The sequence below is a fragment of the Aethalodelphis obliquidens genome, unplaced genomic scaffold (assembly GCF_003676395.1).
Source record: "Aethalodelphis obliquidens isolate GAN/ISIS:26980383/991018 unplaced genomic scaffold, ASM367639v1 scaffold4, whole genome shotgun sequence".
Lineage (NCBI taxonomy): Eukaryota > Metazoa > Chordata > Mammalia > Artiodactyla > Delphinidae > Aethalodelphis > Aethalodelphis obliquidens.
In genome coordinates this window covers 39,034,421-39,056,620 of record NW_020837948.1, presented here as the reverse complement: position 1 = coordinate 39,056,620, position 22,200 = coordinate 39,034,421, and the positions used below count along the sequence as shown (strand labels likewise).

Genomic DNA, 22,200 nt, shown 5'->3' with positions numbered 1-22,200 from the left:
CCATTTTCCACTGCAAGGGACATCCCTCTTACGGGCCATGCTGTTGCTGAAGAGACTGGATTATCATCAGGTACATGTACCTAAGAACCCACTTTCACATCTCACTGGATTATAAAGTCTTTGAGGGAGAAACCATGCCTTATGTATTTTCTTTTTTCCTGCACCCAGTGAAGGGAGTATAGCTGAATGTGGGGCCTAATTAGGGACGATGACCCCCAATCCAGTTGAAAATCCACGTATAACTTTACAATCAGCCCTCGCACATCCACAGATTCCGCCAACCTCAGATCACGCAGTACTGTAGTATGTATTTATTGAAAAAAAATCTGTGTATAGTGGACCCTCGCAGTTCAAACCCACGTTGTTCAAGGGTCAACTATATTTGTTATCTTTGACATGAAATATGTTCTTGACCCACCCAGTTAAGAATATCAGAAAGAACTGTTCACTTCTCATCCCTTCTACTTCCCCCCACCCTTAAGTCTTCTACTTCTGTTCAGGCTGCATAAAAACTGGAAACTGTAAAAATCATGGTGTGACTATCTCAAATTTCTGTTCCCATGACCACATTACCAATTTAAGTAGCAGAAAATAAAAGGAGACATAGCTGGTTTACCCTTAACACAAGAGACTAAAAAAATATATGGCAGTGAATTCTTCCTGTGGCTAAATAAAATGCAACCAAGTCGTTAGCAGATTTTCTGAAAGATAAACATCATTGTAATTACCATTCCAATAGCTACACTTTAAAGTGCTAGACATTGTTCTAGGTGCTTTCTGTGCACTGTCTCATATAATCCTCACAACAAGGCTACAAAGTAGTTATAAATCCAATTTTAACACTAAGAAAACTGAGGCAGAGAAGGAGAAAGAGGGAGAGAGAAATAACACTTGCCTAAGGTTGTTTCCACTAGTAAGTGGAAAAGCTGGAATATGAAACCAAGCAATCTACCTGTTTGTGGTAGAGAACAAAACCAGGCAAAAACAGTGATATTTCGATTTTAAAAAATACTCAAGGGCTTCCCTGGTGGCGCAGTGGTTGAGTCCGCCTGCCGATGCAGGGAACACAGGTTCATTCCCCGGTCCGGGAAGATCCCACATGCCGCGGAGCGGCTGGGCCGGTGAGCCATGGCCGCTGGGCCTGCGCATCCGGAGCCTGTGCTCCACAACGGGAGAGGCCACAACAGTGAGAGGCCCGCGTACTGAAAACAAAAAACAAAAAACTCAAATATTCCTAACAAAAAATTACTTGGAAAACTGGGTTGCTTTAGCAGAATTACTATAGTTATTCTTTAGAAGACATGTACCGAATGAGTCAAATTTATTGATGAAAGAGGGTTTACTTATCTATTTATATATATGTATCTGCCTTGGTCCAAAAAATACTAAAGGTGGCTTAAAAAGGGATCATAGTAACTTTTTGAAAAATATTCAACTTCTTAAATATATTACTCTCCCCAAAAGCTAGCTGCTTCCAAACTTGATTTAATATTTTGCATGTTTTCTCTCCGTTGCTTTGTAAATATATTTGCTTCTCCTTTCTGTAATCGTCGTCTCACAGCTGATTTTTGCTGTTTTGTCAACTGACGCTTCACCTTCTGTTTCACCAATTCCTGGAAAGATTTCATGAATTAGTATCACTGATAATGGAACATTTTTTTTTCTTTTTTTTTTTAATGGAACATTTTGATAAGGAGTAAACATTCAATAAAACAAAGATTCACACTGCTAATATTTTTCAAATTTCTGTTAAAAGCATGAGTTTTAAAAAATTCCAAACACTGACAGTACTATATTAAACAGCAATAAGAGAAAACACCAAACTGTTATAAAATAGGAGGAATTAAATTCCTAACAGAAACACAGATTACAGCAAAAAGTAGCACATAGTAGTGAATAGTCACATTTCTTTAAATAACAAATCATCATAGTGCCACCTAGTGTCTATCAGGAAAACTGGGAAAAACCAACCAACCATAACCCCCAAACCCAAACCCAACAAGATGGAAAGAAAACAAAAACAAACAAACAAAACCAAAACAACCTGCTTATTCCTTTGCTTTCTAGGTAAAAGGAGGCATGGTTTTGTAGTGGAAAATTATGTTTGAAAGCATTTACTACTGGTCAAATATACACAAGAGTGCCTTCATAACTTCAGGTGTAGAGATGACCTGATGGCAGCAGTTACTCATGGAAAAGTCCTCATACAGTTTCTGGGAGAAACAGTATGTTTTCACACGGTGAATGATCATAAATTCAAATTATTTCTTATCACTTAAGACACAGGCTGCCAATGTCAAATGACTTACAAGATGAAGAATAAAATCTGAATATTCTGTTCACATAATTTTTTTTTCCTCTGAAGCAGCCTGTTTAATTGTGTATAATCTTGCATCATCCAACCTCTCCTAAAAAAAGAGTGAACGCTGAAAGGGTTGAAGCAAGGGTCTCTTCTTAATATGCTCCACCCCATGCTAGGTACAAAGAAGCATTTATTAAAAATCTGTCAAGTTAAAAAATTAAAGATTAATGGATTTGAGAGGTAAAAAGGAGCTAGAAAAACCAGTCTGCCTAACGCACTGTTTCTTGGACTGTATATGTGAAATATAAAACTCTGGATCAGATAAGTTAAATGCAGACTTCAGATATTTTACATAGTTAGGCAGACAGGCTTTAACAAGTTATCCCTCTTTATTTTAGTCTAATGATTCTCAGTGGGAGGAAAAGTAAAAGAAGATAAAGCGAAACAGAAGAATAAAAATGCAAGTTCCTGCAGAGGCTGATATCCTAGGAGATGCAGTTCCAGGAAGGCCAGAGTCTTAGAAGCACCTGGTTGCTATCCCAGAAATTTCATTACTGAAAGCATTAAGATTGGCTGAAAGTTTAACACATGAGTGACTGGCCTCTAGGACTTTTCTCTACCCTAGGAAGCCAGGCAACTATCACAGCCTCCTCACCCCAGCAGGAGACCAGAAACCTGAATCAGATCAGCATCGTCTTAACTATCACCAAGAGAACAAAGCAATACCTTCAGAATTCTGAAGGTCAATTATTTCCAAACCACAACTCTAATACTTAAATTCTCAATCAGGTGTGAGAACACGATAAAAAGACATTTTTAGTAATAAAAAGTCCTCTCCCCAACCCAAACTCACTCAAAAAACTACTAAAATCCGTTCTGCCACATAAAGAAGTAAACTCAGTAAGGAAAAGAGATAAAACTAGGAAAGAAGGTACCCAACAGGAGACTGAGACAACAGTAGAACATGCACCACATTTAAACTAGAGGAGTTCAGACAGAGGCCTCTGGGATAGTTCCAAGAAAAAAAAAATCAATTTATTTTCTAAATATTCTGCTTGAACTTCCCCTTCGTTCTTTACTTCAATGAGACCATAAGATAATCATATCAAGCAGCTAAAGAAAATAAGGAGGTAATGAATCACTATGCATATACCTCCTAATTCAGAACAATTTACAAATCCTACAAGGTTAATAATTTTCATGTTAAAAAGTGGGAGAAAAATCCACACTAGTATATTTTTTTAAAAAAATGATGAAATGCGAAATAAAATACAGTTGATCCTTGAACAATGAGGGTGTTAGGGGCATTGACCCACCGTGCAGTCAAAAATCTGAGTATAACTTAGAGTCAGCCATCTGTATCAGAGGTTCCTCTGCACCTGCGGATTCAACCAACCACAGATCATATAGTACTGTAGCATTTACTATTAAAAAACCCCACATATTCAAACCAGTGTTGTTCAAGGGTCAACTGTACTTCTGTATTATTTCAAGGAGTACATGAAAAAAATGAATGAAAATCATGTACTTTGTTATTGTTTTGTTGTTTGTTGCTATTGATGGTGGCCATGTATGTATTTTTTTAAAATCAATATACCTTAATGTTTAGCTGGAATTTAATTCTGTTACATATGAGAAAGAACAGCATTCATAAATGGCAACTTTCCCAATAAATAGGGAACTATAAAAGTATTTTAAAGAGGAAAACAGATTTTACAATTTCAAAGAACACAGAGCAAATCTTTTAGTTTTGCAGACACGAAAACAACAATCATCAAATTAACGAAGGTAATAAAAGTTTGTTTTCTCCTGACCCTTTAAAAAAAATGGAATACGACCTCAAGGAAAATAGTATGACCAAATTCCCAAAAGAATTAGAAGTTAACACAGTCAATTTGTTTCCAATGATTAGACGGAAACCTTTTCGATTAAGCTGGCTAGAGAGATCTTTTCCCCCCTTAGACTAAAGGCAAATCTGTATTTTATAATCCAGTTTATTATAGGCTTGACCCCATTTGAAATATAAGTTCCTTCTGTTAGCTGTAAGTTAAATGGCATAAAGACAAGACCTAAAGACAATGTTAGTGTCATCATCTTTATATACAGAAAAGAGCATAACTTAGAATTTAAGAAAGTAGCAGGAGTAATCTAACTTTTCTTTATATGCAATTGCCAATTTTACAACACTGTATTGGGTTGGCCAAAAAGTTCATTCGGGTTTTTCTGTAACATCTTACAGGAAAACCCTAATGAACTTTTTGGCCAATCCAACAATTAGATATAAATGCACTTATGTTTTGAATCTGATAAAATCAAAGAAAGGAGGGTGAATATATCTCAATAAGTACAGAAAAATATCAAAGCCAAGAATGGACAGGCAATCATAAAGTGAGAGAAATTGTTAACCAAGACAGGTGATAATACTTAAAGGGAGATATTATCTTCCATCATAATTAAAAGATGTTTCAAAGATTTCACAGACTTAAATTTTATGTTCAGAAAATCAGGTAAATTATGAGGCCATCAGAAGAGTATATAAAATCAGTGCATTTACAGAATTTTATTCTTTTATTTTGGTCTCACAAGTTCCAAATGTTTCTATTATTGAGTAAAGATACCAGTACTACTAAAAGTGCACTATATTAATAAAACAGAGTACTGTTATTTTTAGCTTATTTTTTGATAACTGATTTAATTTTGTAAATGTCCCATATTACCCTCCACAGGGTGTACATTTTAACTTGTTAACAATATATCTGAACTTAAAAAATGAGAAGTTCAGGAAAAAACAAAGTTCTTTCCCTGTGAATTCACTTTCTAAATAATAATTTGATTTCCTCCTTTCTACCTTCTAAACTGACTTTCTTCTTTTGCTCATTTTAAGTAAAGTTATCACTAAAAACTAGTTTCAATGGTATTCAACTTAGTACCTTCAACCAGAAGGAAAAAAACCTACCACACCAATTATGTAATTTTATCTCTGCTTAAAATCTACAAAGGAAACAAACTGATTCTTCCTTCCGGGTAGCCAGGAGAAATGGCCGGCAGGCATATCGGTAGGAGCTGGACTATACGTTCATTATCCTGTCCAGAAAATGTCCTTTATGAAATTCTTTTGGACATTTGTTGCTAAATGTCCAACAAAAGCTTGAGACACTGAAAGTTTTACAATTACCTATTTTCCTCTTTCAAAATTTAAGAACAAGCTAGCTAGCGAAGCTCGTGCATTTTCACATTTGAGGTGCAGTGCTGTCACTAGCTGAGTAATCTTGAGCAAAGTCATGTAACTTGTCTGGGCCTCAATTTCCTAATTGTTAAAATGCAGGGACAAGATCACATGAGAATCTACAAAGTCCCCCTTGGATTTAAATTTCTATGATTTTCATCTTTCAAATTCAAGCCAACTTACATGCTGTGTTTTCCCTGAAAGCTCTGATCGTTCCAGCTAAAAGTGAAGTGAACCCTCTCTATTTACTAAATTTGCACTTGTTATCAATTTTATACTATCAACATGTGAAGTCCAAATGGCCAAGGTGGTCCTGTACATCATCTAATCCTCAGAGCGCCTAAGCTTAATAATCTGTCCACAGTAGTGCTAATAAACACCTGGGAAATGTTGAATGAATAGTTACCGGAGGAATTGTTGAACAGCTTAACACACTGCCCACAGAAGTAACACTCAGAGTTCTTGTTCTATGTTGATTAGTATCTTCCATATTTTCTTCATCTCTAAAATTAAAATCAAAATTTAGTTAATTTTTAATAGTTAATTATGCTTAATTTATATCATATTACTACTTTGAAATACATAAAGCCATATTTCATCAAACTACCCTAAATCTAAAAGTTAAATTTTAGATCTTTTGCTAATCTAAGCTGAGGCTGATTCACTAATATTTGTCCAAAAAAAAAAATCTTAAAAGAAAAATAACATAACAGTAATTTTAATTGTACATTAACAAATAAGTACAGAAGGTTCAAAGCATGAGGGAAAATTCACTGTAAGTAGATATTTTAAGAGAGCACACTTACTACATGTTTATTGGACTATACATTAACCAAACATACATTAGATGAATAATTATTAAAAAATACAAATAATTCACCCATCTAAAACCTCATCAACTTATCAAGATATCTTATTAACTATTTGAAAGTAATCAGTTTGAATTTGAAAGCAGAACTGCTTAAAACTGAATAAATAGGCTGTCTAGCATAAGTCAATTGTAGAGGGTTATTTGAATTTTAACTATAAAAGAGTTATTTGCTTTCATTTTGCACATGATGATGCAGAATATAGCTGTCATGTCATTTGAAAAAAACATTCATTTACCAGAATCAAAGTCTAGGTCTCCAGATTAAAGTAAAAAACCAACCAACAGAAGTCTATACCTGAAAGGCCTTAATTCTTTGTTTACTGATGACAAGGCAATCATATGAGGGCACTCATCTTCATACTCCTCAGAGCCCATGAGGATTCCACCTTGACCTGTCTTATCATCTTGCCTGGTGTCATGTTTAGTTCTGCTATTCTCCTCAGAAAACTCAGTTACAGAACTGTTTGTAACAACCTGCCCTTTTATTTCTTCTAAAGGCTGATTGAATTCAGTCATTTCAAAACTATGTGCCTCAGCACTGTCCTCTGACAAACTGTCTTCCTTTATTTGTTCAAGGTCTCCAGATGATCTGTAACAGCAGTCAACTGATTCACCTGTAGAGTTCTGTCCACTTTCAATATCTGATCTACAGTCCTTTGCTTTTTCTGATATCTCTTCATCAGAAAATGAGAATTCAGATCCCTCCTCTGTTTCAATACTTTTATCATCTGGACCTACTGGATGAAGTAGTTCATCATCTGCCTGCATTTCCTTTGTGTAGCCGCTGGCAGAAACCTCTACATCAAGAGAGTCCTCCCTCCTAGGAAAAGAAAAGAATGTTATGCATTTAGAGAGCGAGAAAAAAAATCCACCTGACATGAATTAAGTATTTAGTGTTCTGATAAATTACGACTCTCAAATGAGTTTAACAGTTTATATATTTTAAAGGTTTTTCTCTGCCTAAAAGGTAATACTTAAATCACTTAACTACACAAATGTAAAGGACATAGCTGGTTGTCATCTAAGAATAAAATGACTGTGAGGGACTTCCCTGGTGGTCCAGTGGTAAAGAATCTGCCTTACAATGCAGGGGATGTGGGTTCAGTCCCTGGTCAGGGAAGTAAGATCCCACATGCCGCAGGGCAACTTAGCCCGCACGCCACAACTACTGAGCTCTCATGCCTCAACCAGAGAGCCTGTGTGTGGCAAACTATAGAGTCCACATGCTCTGGAACCCGTGCGCCTCAACTACAGAGCCCACATGCCCTGGAGACTGAGCACCACAACTAGAGAAGAGAAAACCCGCACGGCACAACTAGAGAGAAGCCTGCACGCCACAAGGAAAGATCCCTTATGCCTCAGCAAAGATCCTGTGTGCTGTAACTAAGAGCCGATGCAGCCAAAAATAAATTAAATAATGAATCTTAAAAAAAAAGGAATAAAATGACTGTGAAGAGCAACAGATATTAGTAGAAAAGTTACAGAAACTTCAGTTGATACTGACTTAATAAATTAACTTTCAGAGGAGGCTAAAGATTTTAAGTTATGTTAATCATCCCAAATCAGAAAACAATATCTTAACTACATATACAAAATGAGAACATTTGGCTGTGAGAATTTACATATAATTATGTGCCATGAATCAATTAAATATAGCTCCTATAGTGAATAAAGGAAAAACACAATTTCTGATAAACACTTGGCTTGATTCCTTAAAAATGGGTTATTCACATAGCATCCTATATTGAATAAGCGTTCTTGAATTTATAAGAAACTAAGTAGGTTCCTCCTCCAAATTCAGTAAGGTTAATGGACCACAGATAGGCATAGTTTTTAAGTTTCATTTGTATATTATATAGCAATGATACTGAACAACAATAATAATGAAAATTTTTTAGATGAAAGTGTTAACTTTTAGAACTAAATAAATCTGGTATTCAGAATTCTATCATTTTATGCAACATAGTATACAAACCTGATATCACTAAAGGTTGGGAAAAGCTCACTTTCATAGCTGAAACGTTTCATGAAGAAATCTCTGATGCATTTAACATCTCTGTCAAAATACCTGCAAAAGCAAGAATCATTTTTTATATAGCCTTTGTTGTTCATCTTTTTCCTTATTAGCCAAAGACAACATCCTTGTTATGACATTCTTGTTGTTACATGAAAGAGAAAACGATGTTACTCAAAAGAAAAAAGAAACAAATCAGCTGCTGGTGTTTGAAAAACTAAAAGCCCAGGAACAAGGACTATAAGCTGTCAATGGCATACAGTTCTTATGGTTAGAAAACTCAAGGTTTTCCCATACTGTGAGACATATATATGAATCCCAGAAAAAAAGATAAGGGCCTGCAGTTTGGGGGCAGATTTCTACTTTCCCTCTCTAGTTTCCAGTCTGTCTGATTATAGTTCCCATCAGCTTCAGCTATGTTCACTAGAACCTCTAGTCAACTGGGAAAGGTGAAGACAAAAATAAACTAGTGACTCATAAGAAAAAGTTTGGGGACTAATGTTATGTTTATATTATCTTTATTACCCATTAGCTAATATGCAGTAAACATCTATAGGATATAACTAATGCTGTGGCTTATAAATAGTTATCTGGAGACATGTTAATCTGGACTGAGAGTAGAAGGACCTCTGAATATCAGGTTGCTTTTTAGGCTACCATAAAGCAGCCAGAACAGATTGAATTCTCTAGAAGATTTCCAGAAAGGGAGAATTAAGAGACAGGATGACATGGAATTCAGAGAACAGGAGAAAAAAAATACTCAATCTTAATTTGATTACACTCAATTGCATCATAGAATACAAACACATAAAGGAAAATATCCTGTCATATTTCACAATTTGGCTGTTTAAATGGTCAAGTAAATGAGAAATAAGATTATCACAGTATATGAAGTGATTCTGCCCTGTGTCAGGGATGAGGTTTTACGTGAATTCCTTTCTCTTATCAAAATAAAAGCTAAAAACAACATGAGAGATATTACCAGTCTGGTAACTGAGTTCAGTACAAAACCGTAACTTTCATCAAGGCCATAAAAAATTATTAAATTATGCCTGGTGAAGCCCTCTTGGAGGCAACCATGAAGCAGAGAGAAAAGGGGAAAGGCAGAGAGGATGTGGTTCTAGGGTTCCTCCTTCCACGTCCCTACTTCTTCTGAGCAGGCTTTTGTTTTAAAAATTGGGCTTCCACCTAAACGTTTGTTTGAATAAAGAGTTCCATGGCTGAGAAAGTTTGACTTTTGCAAGTCTGTCAGGTTACAAGAGTAATTCAAATTCTTTTGATGATTTATAAAAGTAGGCAGTTTCTTCAGATTTCTAATATACAGCACTATTTTAATATATAGGTTTTAAAAACTGTATCAAAGTGCATTTTTTTTCAGTTTTAAAATACCGAGGAGTAAGAAAAATTCTTAGGGGGAAAATCAGAGCATTTTGACATCCCAATTTTTAGACTCTTAACATCAGTCACTTCAAACCAGTTATTAACCCCAATGACAGTATGACAAAGCTGAAAAATTATTAATAAATAAAAGATGACTGCATCACACATAAACACAGTTACATCCAGAATATACCATTCAGCATTGGTATGAGAAGTTGAAACCATCTGTGGAAAATCGATCATGGTGATGTGGTCATCTTTATCCAAAATGAGATTGAATTCATTGAAATCTCCATGAATCAGCCCATGATTTGCAAGTTTAACAATTAGTTCCATAGCTTCATCATATACTGATGCAGGATCTTCAACATGGTGTATCTGACATCTGAAAGTGTTAAGTGTGAAAATGGTTATTTGTCCTCATTTATGATTTTAATGGAAGCAAGCATGTGTGTATTTACATTTAGATATTATTTCCATTTCATCATGCCTCCCTAGCAGTTTTCTCTTCAATCCTATCAGCATACAGATATAACAGCTTTAAAAAAAAAAAAAAGACACAACCCATTCAATTCTGTATCTTCTTCCCAGTACACCACATTCTTTCTTTCATCTTAACAGCCAAACTCCTCTACTTGTGCTTTCTCCAATTCAATGAGCACTCTAATGAGCCCATTTCAAGCAAGCTTTCATTCAACCTTGTTCCAATGAAATAGCTCTCGTCAAAACTACCAATGACTTACATGTTGCTATATCCAATGGTCAATTCTCCACCTTCATCATTATCTGGTCTGTCAGTTAACCTCTTCCCCCTCCTTGAAGCAGCTCCTTTCACTTGACCCTTGGTACACTAACTCTTCAGGCTGTCCTCTTTCTGCACTGATCATTCCTTCCTAGTTTTTTTAGCTAGTTCTTCAGCTTTTCCCTGACGTATAAATTTTGGAGCTCCTCAAAGGTTAATCTTAAGACCTATTATCTTAACCATTCTTGGTGATCTCATACAGGCTCATACACAGACTTCAATCTAGACTTCTCTGAGCTTCTGGGCATCTCTAACTTACCATGTCCCAAACTGAACCTCTGATTCTGCCCCACCCTCTAACTTCAAACTGTCTTTCTGCAGTCCTTCCCATTTCTGTAAATGGCAACTTTATCCCTCCAATTATTCAGGCCCCAGATCTTGGTGTTATCCTTACCTGCCCCTTCCTTTATATCAATACAATCCCAAACAAATCATGTAGGCCCTGACTGTAAAACATATCCAAAATCTGACCACTTTTCATCACCTTCACATCTACCACTCTGATCTAAACTACTATCATCTCTTGCTTGCATTATTACAATAATTTCCTAACTTTTCTTCCTAATCCTGTCCTAGTCTCCTTTCAGTCTATTTTCAATACAGAAGTCAGAGTGATACCATTAAAACATTAGTCAGATCATGTCTCTTCTTAATTCAAAATCCTCCAATGGCAGGGAGTTCCTTGGCAGTCCAGTGGTTAGGACCTGGAGTTTTCACTGCCACCAAAAAAAAAAAAAAAAAAAAAAAAAATCCTCCAGTGGCTTCCTGTCTCAATCAAAATAGTCCTTATACTATTGCTACAATGGCAATCACATTAGGAAATATAAACGTATCAAATCAACCTTAAAGTTACTGAATGTTATATGTCAAATATATCCTCCCCACCAAAATAAATAAATAGAACATCCTTGCAATGGCTTACAAATCGTCTGCTGCCTCTGTGATCTCATCATTTACAATTTCTCCCCTTACTCACTCAGCTCCAGCCACAGTGGCCTTCTGTTTCCTGAACATGCAGGCATACTCCCATTCCAGAATTTACGCATTTGCTCTTGCCTCTGCCCGAAATGTTCCTAGATATCTGCATGATTTCCTCTCTCCTTTCAAGATTCTGCTCAAAAATCCCCTTATCAAGGAGACTTTTCCTGGTCACTCCATGTAAAATAGCAGCCTCCTACACCCACCCACCTCAACACTTCCTGTCCCCCTTACCCCACTTTATTTTTATGCATGGCATTTACCACCATCTGATGTACCAAATATTTCCTTGTTTAGCTATTTCCTGCAAGTTTCCTTCCATCAGAAAGTAAGCTCTATGAGGGCAGGGACTTTGTTTTGTTTACTGGGGAGCCTAGAACAGCGCTTGGCACATACTAGACTCTTTATTTACTGACTGAGTCAGAGAGTATAAAATCCATATTGTCGGGCTTCCCGGGTGGCGCAGTGGTTGAGAGTCCACCTGCCGATGCAGGGGATACCGGTTCGTGCCCCGGTCCGGGAGGATCCCGCATGCCGCGGAGCGGCTGGGCCCGTGAGCCATGGCCGCTGGGCCTGCGCGTCCAGAGCCTGTGCTCCGCAATGGGAGAGGCCACAACAATGAGAGGCCCGCATATCGAAGGGGAAAAAAAAAAAAAAAAAAAAAAAATTGTGGTAAAATCCATATTGTCAGAATGAAACTGAATTTTCAATTTGCCTTTAAGTCTACTACTTTATGTTAATTTCTAACGTCCCAGAAGCAATATTCCATTTACAAAAAAAAATTATTTTTTAAAATTGAACCTTATAATTATTTATTAGGACTGAAGGTTCCAAGAATTATACTTACAGAGGATAGCCTTTTATGAGTTCCATGACCACTGCATGGCGATTATAATCAACTGGCTTTGGAACTGGAAATTTCCTTTCATACAATGCCTAAAATATAGCAAAACAGGTAAAAAGTAATGAAAAGGTCATTAATTTTTAGGGAACAATAAAATTAAGTGTACCTGTCCACAACCAGAAAAAAAACATGTAAGCCTTTACAAAAGTACAGTTAACACATGATTATTTATGCATGGTTTATTCACTGCACAGAATGAGCTGTACATAAAAACAACACTGTAAACCAGTTTTTGTAATTCACTTTTTTTTTTTGCGGCATGCGGGCCTCTCACTGTTGTGGCCTCTCCTGTTGCGGAGCACAGGCTCCGGACGCGCAGGCTCAGCGGCCATGGCGCACGGGTCCAGCCGCTCCATGGCATGTGGGATCTTCCCGGACCGGGGCACGAACCCGTGTCCCCTGCATCAGCAGGCTGACTCTCAACCACTGCGCCACCAGGGAAGCCCCTGTAATTCACTTTTTTACCAAACATGCATTTACTGAACATTTACTAAATATTATACACTGTGCTAGGGTTACAAAAATGAGTGTGAAAATGTCTCTGCCTTCAAGAAGTTTCGTCTCTTACCATATGTATATCTTCTATTTTGTAAGTTTCTGTCATTTACTGGGAGTGTGCTTAAAAAATTCAAATGGAAATAAATTATGATTTAGGAAATATTCTGTCTTCTGGCATATCAGGAAATGAAATATTCCAATATATTAGGCATTTCAGTTTATACAGCACTGACCTTTTTCTTCAGACCACAATATACAATATAAATCTATTATGTGACAGGCCCTTTGTCATTGATACCTGAATCACGCCAACAGTGGTTCTAGTTCTTGCTACCACACCAAACCTTTCTTCAGTGTACCAATACCAACTAAGATGCTTGCATCAATGCTCCATTTTAAAAAAACTACAATGGCTGTAAATATTGACTTCAGTCTGAATAACTTTTCCTAGTTTTCAGAACTCTTTAATCCACTTATCCAGTCCTAGTTCTCTCAATACTCTGTCCAATAAACATTCTGGAGTGTGATCAAGACAGTCACCTTAGTGACTGTCCCCATACACACAGGGCTCACACGAATATTCATGTCTTTGCCATTCTGGTACCTTTGCAAAGTACACTGTCTTATTGTCTTTTCCTTACAGACAAATCATATGCAACTCCATTACTCTACTCAACTCCCACTCACTTATGAAACCTCCTTCATCGATCATTCTACTCTACAGAAGATTCTCTAAACTCAACGTATAATTTGACATTTAAACTGTTCTGTTTTAGGTGTGTTCATGTTATCTTTCCAACTTTAAGACACACACTGCACTCGTTATTTCTTTGGTATCCGCTGTTCACCTCCCCCAACAAAATACTTAATATAGAGGTAGGCACACAGCTGACACTCAATATATGCTTATTAACAGGGTTAATTTTAAGAGCTGTCTACTCTACTTCCTACCTTCTTTGGACAGGAACTATTTCCCTCTCCCCAAAGATTGTCTGCTTGGCCATATATTTGTTATTTTTAAATCCAAATGGTTTTGAACATGCTTTGGCAGCTCAACAGTATGTAACAACTCTTAACTATTGTCATAGTGGTCTAGCCCTTGTACCATAGCTTAACCCTTAAGTTATAGCTCAATCTTATCTTATTTTCGCTTAGGAAAAGAGAGAATAAATTTAAGAAGCATATTTATCCACAACCAGGCTCTATTCCTGTGCCTTCATATAAAAACTCCAAGAAGACACTTAATATAGTTTGGGGGAAATGTGTAACAATTCCTATTAAAACTGCCTACTTACTATCACAGGATACAAACCATTGATATAACACAAAAAACACAACATGTATGGTATTGATATCACTTACTTATACTGACTAGAGGATTCTTCCCTCAGGACTACTAAAAATTTAAGCACATGAATTAAAATAACCTACTCAAAGAACATCAAACTGAAATTCCCAAGAAACAACAGGTCATACACTGGAGTGATTTTTAATAATTCAAAATTTTAAAAAGATAAGTTATAACAAATAAATCCTACTGGAGAGAATAATAAGAATGCAGTTATTTTCTAATTTAAATTATTAGTGAAGACAATTAATTTGGTTATTATTAAAGATATTTAGTAAATCTATGTTGAACTTAATTTGGAAGGTAAAAGGTTGAAAACTAAAGATTTTTACCATTTCTAATATACATACAAATTCATAAACTGACATTTCTTCCATTGAGGGAAAAAAAAATACCAGTCAACTTACCTGAGAGACTAAGATTTCTACAGAAGGTAATTATCTGGTGTTTTCAATTAGAGACAGACATATGCATAGACAGGTATAGATTTACATTCACACATACACATTTGTGAGGTAATTACATCACTATTTATTTGAGGCTACTCTATCTTGTTAATATTGTAGAATACAAGTTGCCTTTATGCATTTATAACAGCTAAAAATACCTTTGCATAGAAGGAAACCACGAGAAAAACAAATACCAGAAATAGTCTAAAGAGTTAAAAAGTGACTGTTAAGGATTGGGACTGGGAGTAGGGAGATGCGGAGGCAACAGACTGATGCATGTCACTACAACCTTTTAACTACACATATTGTTTGGTAAAAAATATAAAATTAAAAATACCTTCATATAAGCAAATTCTTTCATGGCAGAGAGACGAGATAAATAAAGCCAAGACATGTTATGCCTGTGTTTATGATAATCACGCTTGTTTTTCAGATTTCGAAAGGAGGTTCTTCCCAGTCTGTGAAGCTTTAATGCAAATTGCTGCCCTTCTTCATTTGCAACAATGTAAATATCTAGAGTCAAAATTTTAAAAGGATCATTATTATATTTTTATTCCAGTAAATTTAAACAATTCCAATTTTCTAACTTTGGTTTTATTTGTTCCAAATTTTATCTTTCCTAATAACTAGAAATAGTTACCATTCAGCAAAATTCTTTTTATTGTAATTTTAATTACAATACAAAATGATGACATGTATTAATATCTACTACAAAAGAAAACAGGGATGCAAAGGTGTCAAAGGTTACTGCTTCCAAAGATGCTCAATGCTCAATTCCATTTAGTGGGAATACATCTAATTGTTCCTTAGTGTCCTACATGTATGAGCAGTGATTAATAATATCTTCCTTTTCAACATAGGACTTGTCTGGTGGTCCAGTGGTTAAGACTCTGCGCTTCCACTGCAGGGGACGTGGGTTAGATCCCTGGTCGGGGAACTAATCCTGCATTGCCACGCAGCAGGGCCAAAAAGAAAAAAAATTCTTTCTTTTCAACGATGTGAAGTTCAATTCTTAAATTGCTTCAATGAATAAATACTGAGTATCCAAATATAATCCTATAATAATCAGAATGGAGATCTTCCCATAAATATTTTAACTATCAAACAAGTTGCTATTTTAATACTAACATTTAGAACATGTCCTAATTACTCATGAGAGAAACAGCCTCTCATGTTCGTGAGATTATAAATTGACACAATTTGGAAGGAAATTTGGTAATATCAAAATTTTGAATGTGCATAACTTTAGCTCTAATAATTTAATTTCTAAGACTGTAATACTTGGCAACTACAAGAAAGACACCTCTGCTAATATGAAATGATGTCAGGGATGCACCAAGTGGAAAAAAATCAAGGTGTAGAATTGTAAGTACTGTTTGCTTTCACCTATGATTAAAAAGATATGTGAATGTATATACATACATTCTCAGTACATTATATACTTGTATTTACATAGAATATTTCTAGGATATGTACAATATTAATAAATAGTGATAGCTTTGGGAAGTAGTAACAGGAGATGGAGACCTGGGTTAGGAGTTAAGATTCACTTTTTACCGTACTCGTACTCTGTTTTGCAAGTAATGAAGTTCTTAAAAATTAAAAGAAAGCCATTTTTTTAATTGAAAAAAATTGGACATAAAAAAATTAAGAGGAAAAAGAGGTGTTTCATTACATCATTTTATACATTTTTACACACACACACTCCCGTATTTAGTACCTCTAATATTACTTATTAAATATATACCATACTCTGGATATTAACATAGTAGACATACAAACCATATGAAGTACCAAAACAACTCCGTTGGAATAGGTTTCCTAATAGTTCTTTTACTTCTAATTTTAATTTTTTTTTTTTTTGCGGTACTCGGGCCTCTCACTGTCGTGGCCTCTCCCGTTGCAGAGCACAGGCTCCGGACGCGCAGGCTCAGCGGCCATGGCTCACAGGCTCAGCCGCTCCGCGGCATGTGGGATCCTCCCAGACCGGGGCACGAACCCGTGTCCCCTGCACCGGCAGGCAGACTCCCAACCACCGCGCCACCAGGGAAGCCCTGTCCTACAAAGTTTATGCTGTATAGTTACATACTTTAAACTGAGAGAGCAAAAAAATTAAAATTAGGGCTTCCCTGGTCTGGGAGGATCCCACATGCCGCGGAGCGGCTGGGCCTGTGAGCCATGGCCGCTGAGCCTGCGCGTCCGGAGCCTGTGCTCTGCAACGGGAGAGGCCACGACAGTGAGAGGCCCGAGTACCGCAAAAAAAAAAAACAAAAAAAAAACTTTGTAGGACAAAAAGTAGTGTATAAGAGAGCATGGCATAAAGAAAATCTTTCTCTGTTCTTTATTTTTACCACACATAAAAAACCACTACATAGGTATTTGTTTAATGCTCTTTTAGAATTTTTTTCTGTGGTTCTACACATATCTAACTTTGCCCTGTTGATCATACTGCTGTGATGGAAAGTGTGGTTTTTATAACTTCCTTGTGATACTTTTTAAAAAAAATATTTATTATTTTTGGCTGCATTGGGTCTTCGTTGCTGCGCGCGGGCTTTCTCTAGTTGCGGTGAGCAGGGACTACTCTTCGTTACAGTGCACGTGCTTCTCACTTGGGTGGCTTCTCTTGTGGAGCACAGACTCTAGGTGCTCAGGCTTCAGTAGTTGTGCACGCGGGCTCAGTAGCTGTGGCTTGTGGTCTCTAGAGCACACGCTCAGTAGTTGTGGCACACGGGCTTAGATGCTCTGCGGCATGTGGGAATTTCCTGGACCAGGGCTCAAACCCATGTCCCCTGCATTTGCAGGCGGATTCCCAACCACTGCACCACCAGGGAAGCCCCCTTGTGATACTTTAAAAAATTATTACAAATGTTCAGATATTAAAATAAGAACAAATAAAATATTTGCCAAAGATTTCAGTTATTAGAGGAAAACCGATTCTTGGTATAACTGAACTTTCAGTGATAGACTTATGAAAAAACAGTAGTTTACTAAACTAAGGGTAATTTCAAAATCTGTATTGTTTTCAAGCAACTTTTCAATTTACTGTTTAGTTAGAAAAATAGAAAAGACGAATCCTTTCTCAAGGGGAAACATAAACTAAAGCAAATAAAATGCACTCAATAGTACTATCAGCACTTACCAGATTCTTTGCCAACACCGATCTGGTTTCCAACAGACTCAACCACCTGTCTAGAAGAAAGTGTTTTCAAAGCTAGGTAATCATAGCCTGCATTTGTCAACCGATAGCCCTGGACAGCTAGAAAAAAATCAAATGAGAAAGACCATATTTTAGTTACACTGTACCATCAAGTCACATCAGGTCAAGAGAAAAATTTAAACAAGGGAAGTCTTAGCTGGAAAAACACTAGCTACCCAGGCTTATGAGTTTTAGCATTTCTTGCTGTAATTTTTATTTCTTCTCTAGAGCAGTGTTACTCAAAGTGTAACCTACAGACTGATACCAGTCTATAAATGTTTGTTACTAGTCTGTGACAAGTTATAGAAACTAAGTGGTTCAAAAATTTTTGTATCAATTTGACTAAGTTATTTTATGTCTTCAATTCTAATAAGAAGGAATTTGTGCCTGTATTTTGTCAGTTTTTTATTTTTCTAGTAATTATTTTTATTGTTTTATAAAGGTACAGATCCATAATAGGTGGAAAAGAGAAACTCATCCCTCACCACTATGGTTTGAGAGGTAATGCTCTAGAGTCCTTTGGCAGACTGTACTTGCCAAAGACAGCAACAATATCTTAATCCCACTTGTTCTTCTGCAATTGGAACTTGCTAATCCCCTATGACGAAATGAAGGCTATTTCTCTAGCCTCCTGGATCTGGGTGGGCCCTGTGATTGCTCTGACCAGTAGAACATGGTAGAAGTGTACTGTGTCAGTTCTATGTCTAGTGCTTTCCTAGTCTGGCAGCTTCCACCTGCTTTTTGGAATACCTGCTCTGGCGGAAGCCAGTTACAGGGAAAATCACAAACGGTGCCTCAAATACTTACTTTTGGTTCGCTCCCAAGCTATAAGTTTATGTTTTACTAGTTCTCTTAAAACTTTATTACAACCACCATGTTTAAGGCTGGCTATAGAAGCAACCAAACTGCAGGGAACAATTTCATGGTTCTTCATGCCCATTTCAACCTGCAATTGAAGAAATCAAAATGCAATCATAATCAACATAGAGCTGTTGTCTACCAAAACCTTGTGAAAAACTTAACTTCTCCGTCAAACTTTCCTGACCATGCAGTTTCCCAACCAATTGTGAGACATAATTATTACCTTCTCTAGACATATTTTAAATCACAATTTGGTATTTAATCCTTGATATTCATATTCTCTCTCTCTCTCTACTATACTATATGCACTTCAAGAGTATGAATTGTTAGTGCTTAACATAGTTACTAACATATGGTATGTACCAAAATACGTATTGACATCCAAATATTTGTGTTTAATAACTACAGATATTCCAGGTATTTATTAAGAAGGTATTTAATGAGAAGATATGAAAGGACCTGAAATGTAGACCAAAAGTTTTAGATTTTATACTAAGTAGGAAACTCATGAAGATGCTTAGGCAAGGGAGATTTAAGGGTTGTTTTAAGGACGTTAATCTAGCAGGAATATGCAAAGTGGTTTAGAGAAGGCAAAAACTGGAGGTGCTGTATTGGAGAACTAAGACAACAGTCTGGGCCAGAGAAAACAGAAGCCAGGACAGGGAAGAGGTGGTGGTAATGGAGGGAAAGAATTAAAGAAATTAGTATGGGAGGGATTGGCACTGGATGTGGGAGGGTAAAGTGAATGAAGAGTCAAAGGTGAAGTGAAAAGAAAGAAGAGGCTTTAAGATAGTAATAATTATTATTATTTTAATGGAGTTTGGGAAAGGAGTGAAGGGGTAGACAAAGTTGATTAATTCAATATGAGCACACTGAGTCTGAGGTGTTGGAAGGTCCTTCATGGAAGGTACTTCAGATGAAGATGTTTAAGGAAAATTGGAAAGGCTGATCTGCACTTGGGAATGAAGTCATAACTACAGGGAAAAAATCGTCAATTACTTGATGGAGGTAAGAGATAAAGTCATACATAAAGTGGATGTGATCATTAAGCAAGAGATAATGGAAGAAAAAGGAGGGATAAGGGACAGAACTTGGGGGGGGAATTCACACTGAAAGGTAAGGGCAGCCAGTCAAAGTATGATTATTGATGTAGGAGGTGTCAGAGAAATAAAGGGAAGATGGTCAAGGAAAGGTGGCCACTGATACCAAGACTAGTAACACTCAACTGAGACTGAAATATTTAATGAATTAGGCCATTCCTTGGTGAGCTTCAAAAAGAACTTAAGAATTGCAAAAATAAAGTTTTGGAAGATAAATCTGGCATCGTTTTGATGTCCCAACCAAAACCTCACACTTTAAACTTAACTAATCTTCCATGCTTTGTTCTGTTTCTCCCAGCCTCTAACATTCTCTTGACTCCCCTATTTCTGTCAGAGGCATTAAGGAGTGAGTTAATGTGCTGAGGAAGTAGAGAAGGAAGGTATCTTTTGACAGTAGGTATTTAGAGAAAGTGTGGCTGAATTTCAGAATCTATGGGAGGAGAAAGAAGTATCTTCCAAATTTTACACTGAATTTGCATTTGATAGTTTATTCCTTAAGAAATGCCTATTTAAGCAAAAAATAATAGCTCCTAAATAAATGTGTTTTATTCTGCAAATGCCTAATCTATGTGTTGATCTTTGTGCTATAAGACTAAGACCATAAAATCCGTTTTTGTCACTTCCTTGCTTAACAACATTCAGTGGCTCCCCTATACTTAGAATATATTCAAAATTCTTTACCAAGCCTGCATGACTATCTGTAGCACATGATCTGGCTCTTACCTTTCCCAGTTACATCTCCAACTCTTCAGTCTCTTGCTCACTATGCTCCAGCCACACTGGCCTTTCTAGTCTTCAGAAATTGTTCCTGCCTTGGGGCCTTTGCACTCACCACTGTAGCTTCCTCTCCCTTCAATTCTTTCCAAGGACTTCACTGGACCGGCTCCTTCTCATTCAGCTGTTATGCCCGCCCCGCATTCTTTCTTTTACTTAGCAAATATTTATTCAGTACCTACCAAATACCAGGAACTTTATAAAAACAGACAAGATTCTTGCACTCGGGCAGTCTTCTCTGACTAAACAATTTAAAAACAGTATTCAGGCTCCCTGCCTCCACCATGAGGGGTCTCTATTCCGTTATTCGCTTTACCATCTTCATAGAACTTATTATCTTCATATTATCCCTTATTTATGCGTTTACTTGATGATTTGCCTCCTTCGTCTTGTCTGTCCTGTAACCCGTGGAATTCTCTAAAACGGTTACTACATATCCGATAAGTATGTGTGGATTGAATGAAACTGAAGGAATGCTATGTGACTCAATCTGTGAGTAGGGAACTCAATGCTATCAATTACTCTTCAGGATTCTTAAACCCTTCTCAGCTGGTCAGAAGCCCAGGATCAGAGAAGCTTCCCAGGCTACAGAGATTCGATGTGGCTCTGGAGAAGGGGAGCAAAATAGCAAGGAAAAGAGGGGTCTTTGCTTTACATGGGGGAAGATAAAAAGCTTCTGAACAAAGGCTTTTGAAAAATCCGACTGTCCGGTCTTTTCCCCATTTCCAACCTCGGCCGCGTTCCAGGGCCTAAAGCGCGCTCAGCTCCCAGCAAACTTGGAGGAAGAGGAAGAGCACGCGCGGTAGAAAAGGTCAGGGGAGAGGGAAAAATGGCGAACTTCTTACCGCGGTCAGGACCCTGAAATCATCCCGGCTCATGTAACGCAACTTGGCCACATTCACCTTCCCCATGGCGGCCCCGGACCCAGGCCAGAATCCTGTTTCAACAACCAGACAGCGATAAGAAAGCTGACATTCCGGCTTCTCCCGCGCCTCACAGCGGCCGGGCGGCTCGCGCCTGCGCAGCTTATACTACAGGTCCTTGTTACTAAAAAGAGGTACCGTTCTCACTGACTTGGGGGCAATAAAACGTCTTCTGAGTCTTATGAAGCATATAGTACGGAACAAAGCAGAGTATTTTTTTGTAAAGTGATTTTGTTATGTGGCTTAGTCGGCGGACTCTAAGTGCTCTCTATCATACGCCATTTATTTTTCATATCTGTCAGGACCGGCTGCCTAAAGGATGCGACCCGCCTCTAAGAGCAGAGTGGTAGTTTAATGGGAGGAGCACGTTTAACAGCAACTCCTACTTTAGGCGAAGTGACTTCCACTAAGAGATAGAGAAAATGAACCTGAGCCGGACGCCGGACAATCCAGGAGGTTAGAAATAGAGTAACCACACTAGCAGGCCCCTGTCTAACTGCGCATGCTCAGGACAGGGGCGGACGTGGTTAAAGAGAACTCTGGCATCTGCTCACTACTTGATTTAAGTTGGTCC

At 37.3% G+C, this 22,200-nt stretch overlaps 1 protein-coding gene across 1 annotated transcript; it reads right to left on the bottom strand.

Moving 5' to 3' along the window:
• Nucleotides 1-1,155: 1,155 nt before the first annotated feature.
• RIOK2 (RIO kinase 2) lies at nucleotides 1,156-21,715 on the bottom strand. Its single transcript, XM_027100549.1, has 10 exons — nucleotides 21,549-21,715; nucleotides 18,776-18,914; nucleotides 17,912-18,028; nucleotides 15,110-15,285; nucleotides 12,421-12,509; nucleotides 9,987-10,178; nucleotides 8,375-8,467; nucleotides 6,695-7,219; nucleotides 5,935-6,031; nucleotides 1,156-1,613 (listed from the first exon to the last, which is right to left on the bottom strand). The coding sequence occupies exons 1-10, from the start codon at nucleotides 21,612-21,614 to the stop codon at nucleotides 1,449-1,451; spliced, it is 1,659 nt and encodes a 552-aa protein (XP_026956350.1). The 5' UTR covers nucleotides 21,615-21,715; the 3' UTR covers nucleotides 1,156-1,448.
• Between the last annotated feature and the right edge of the window lie 485 nt (nucleotides 21,716-22,200).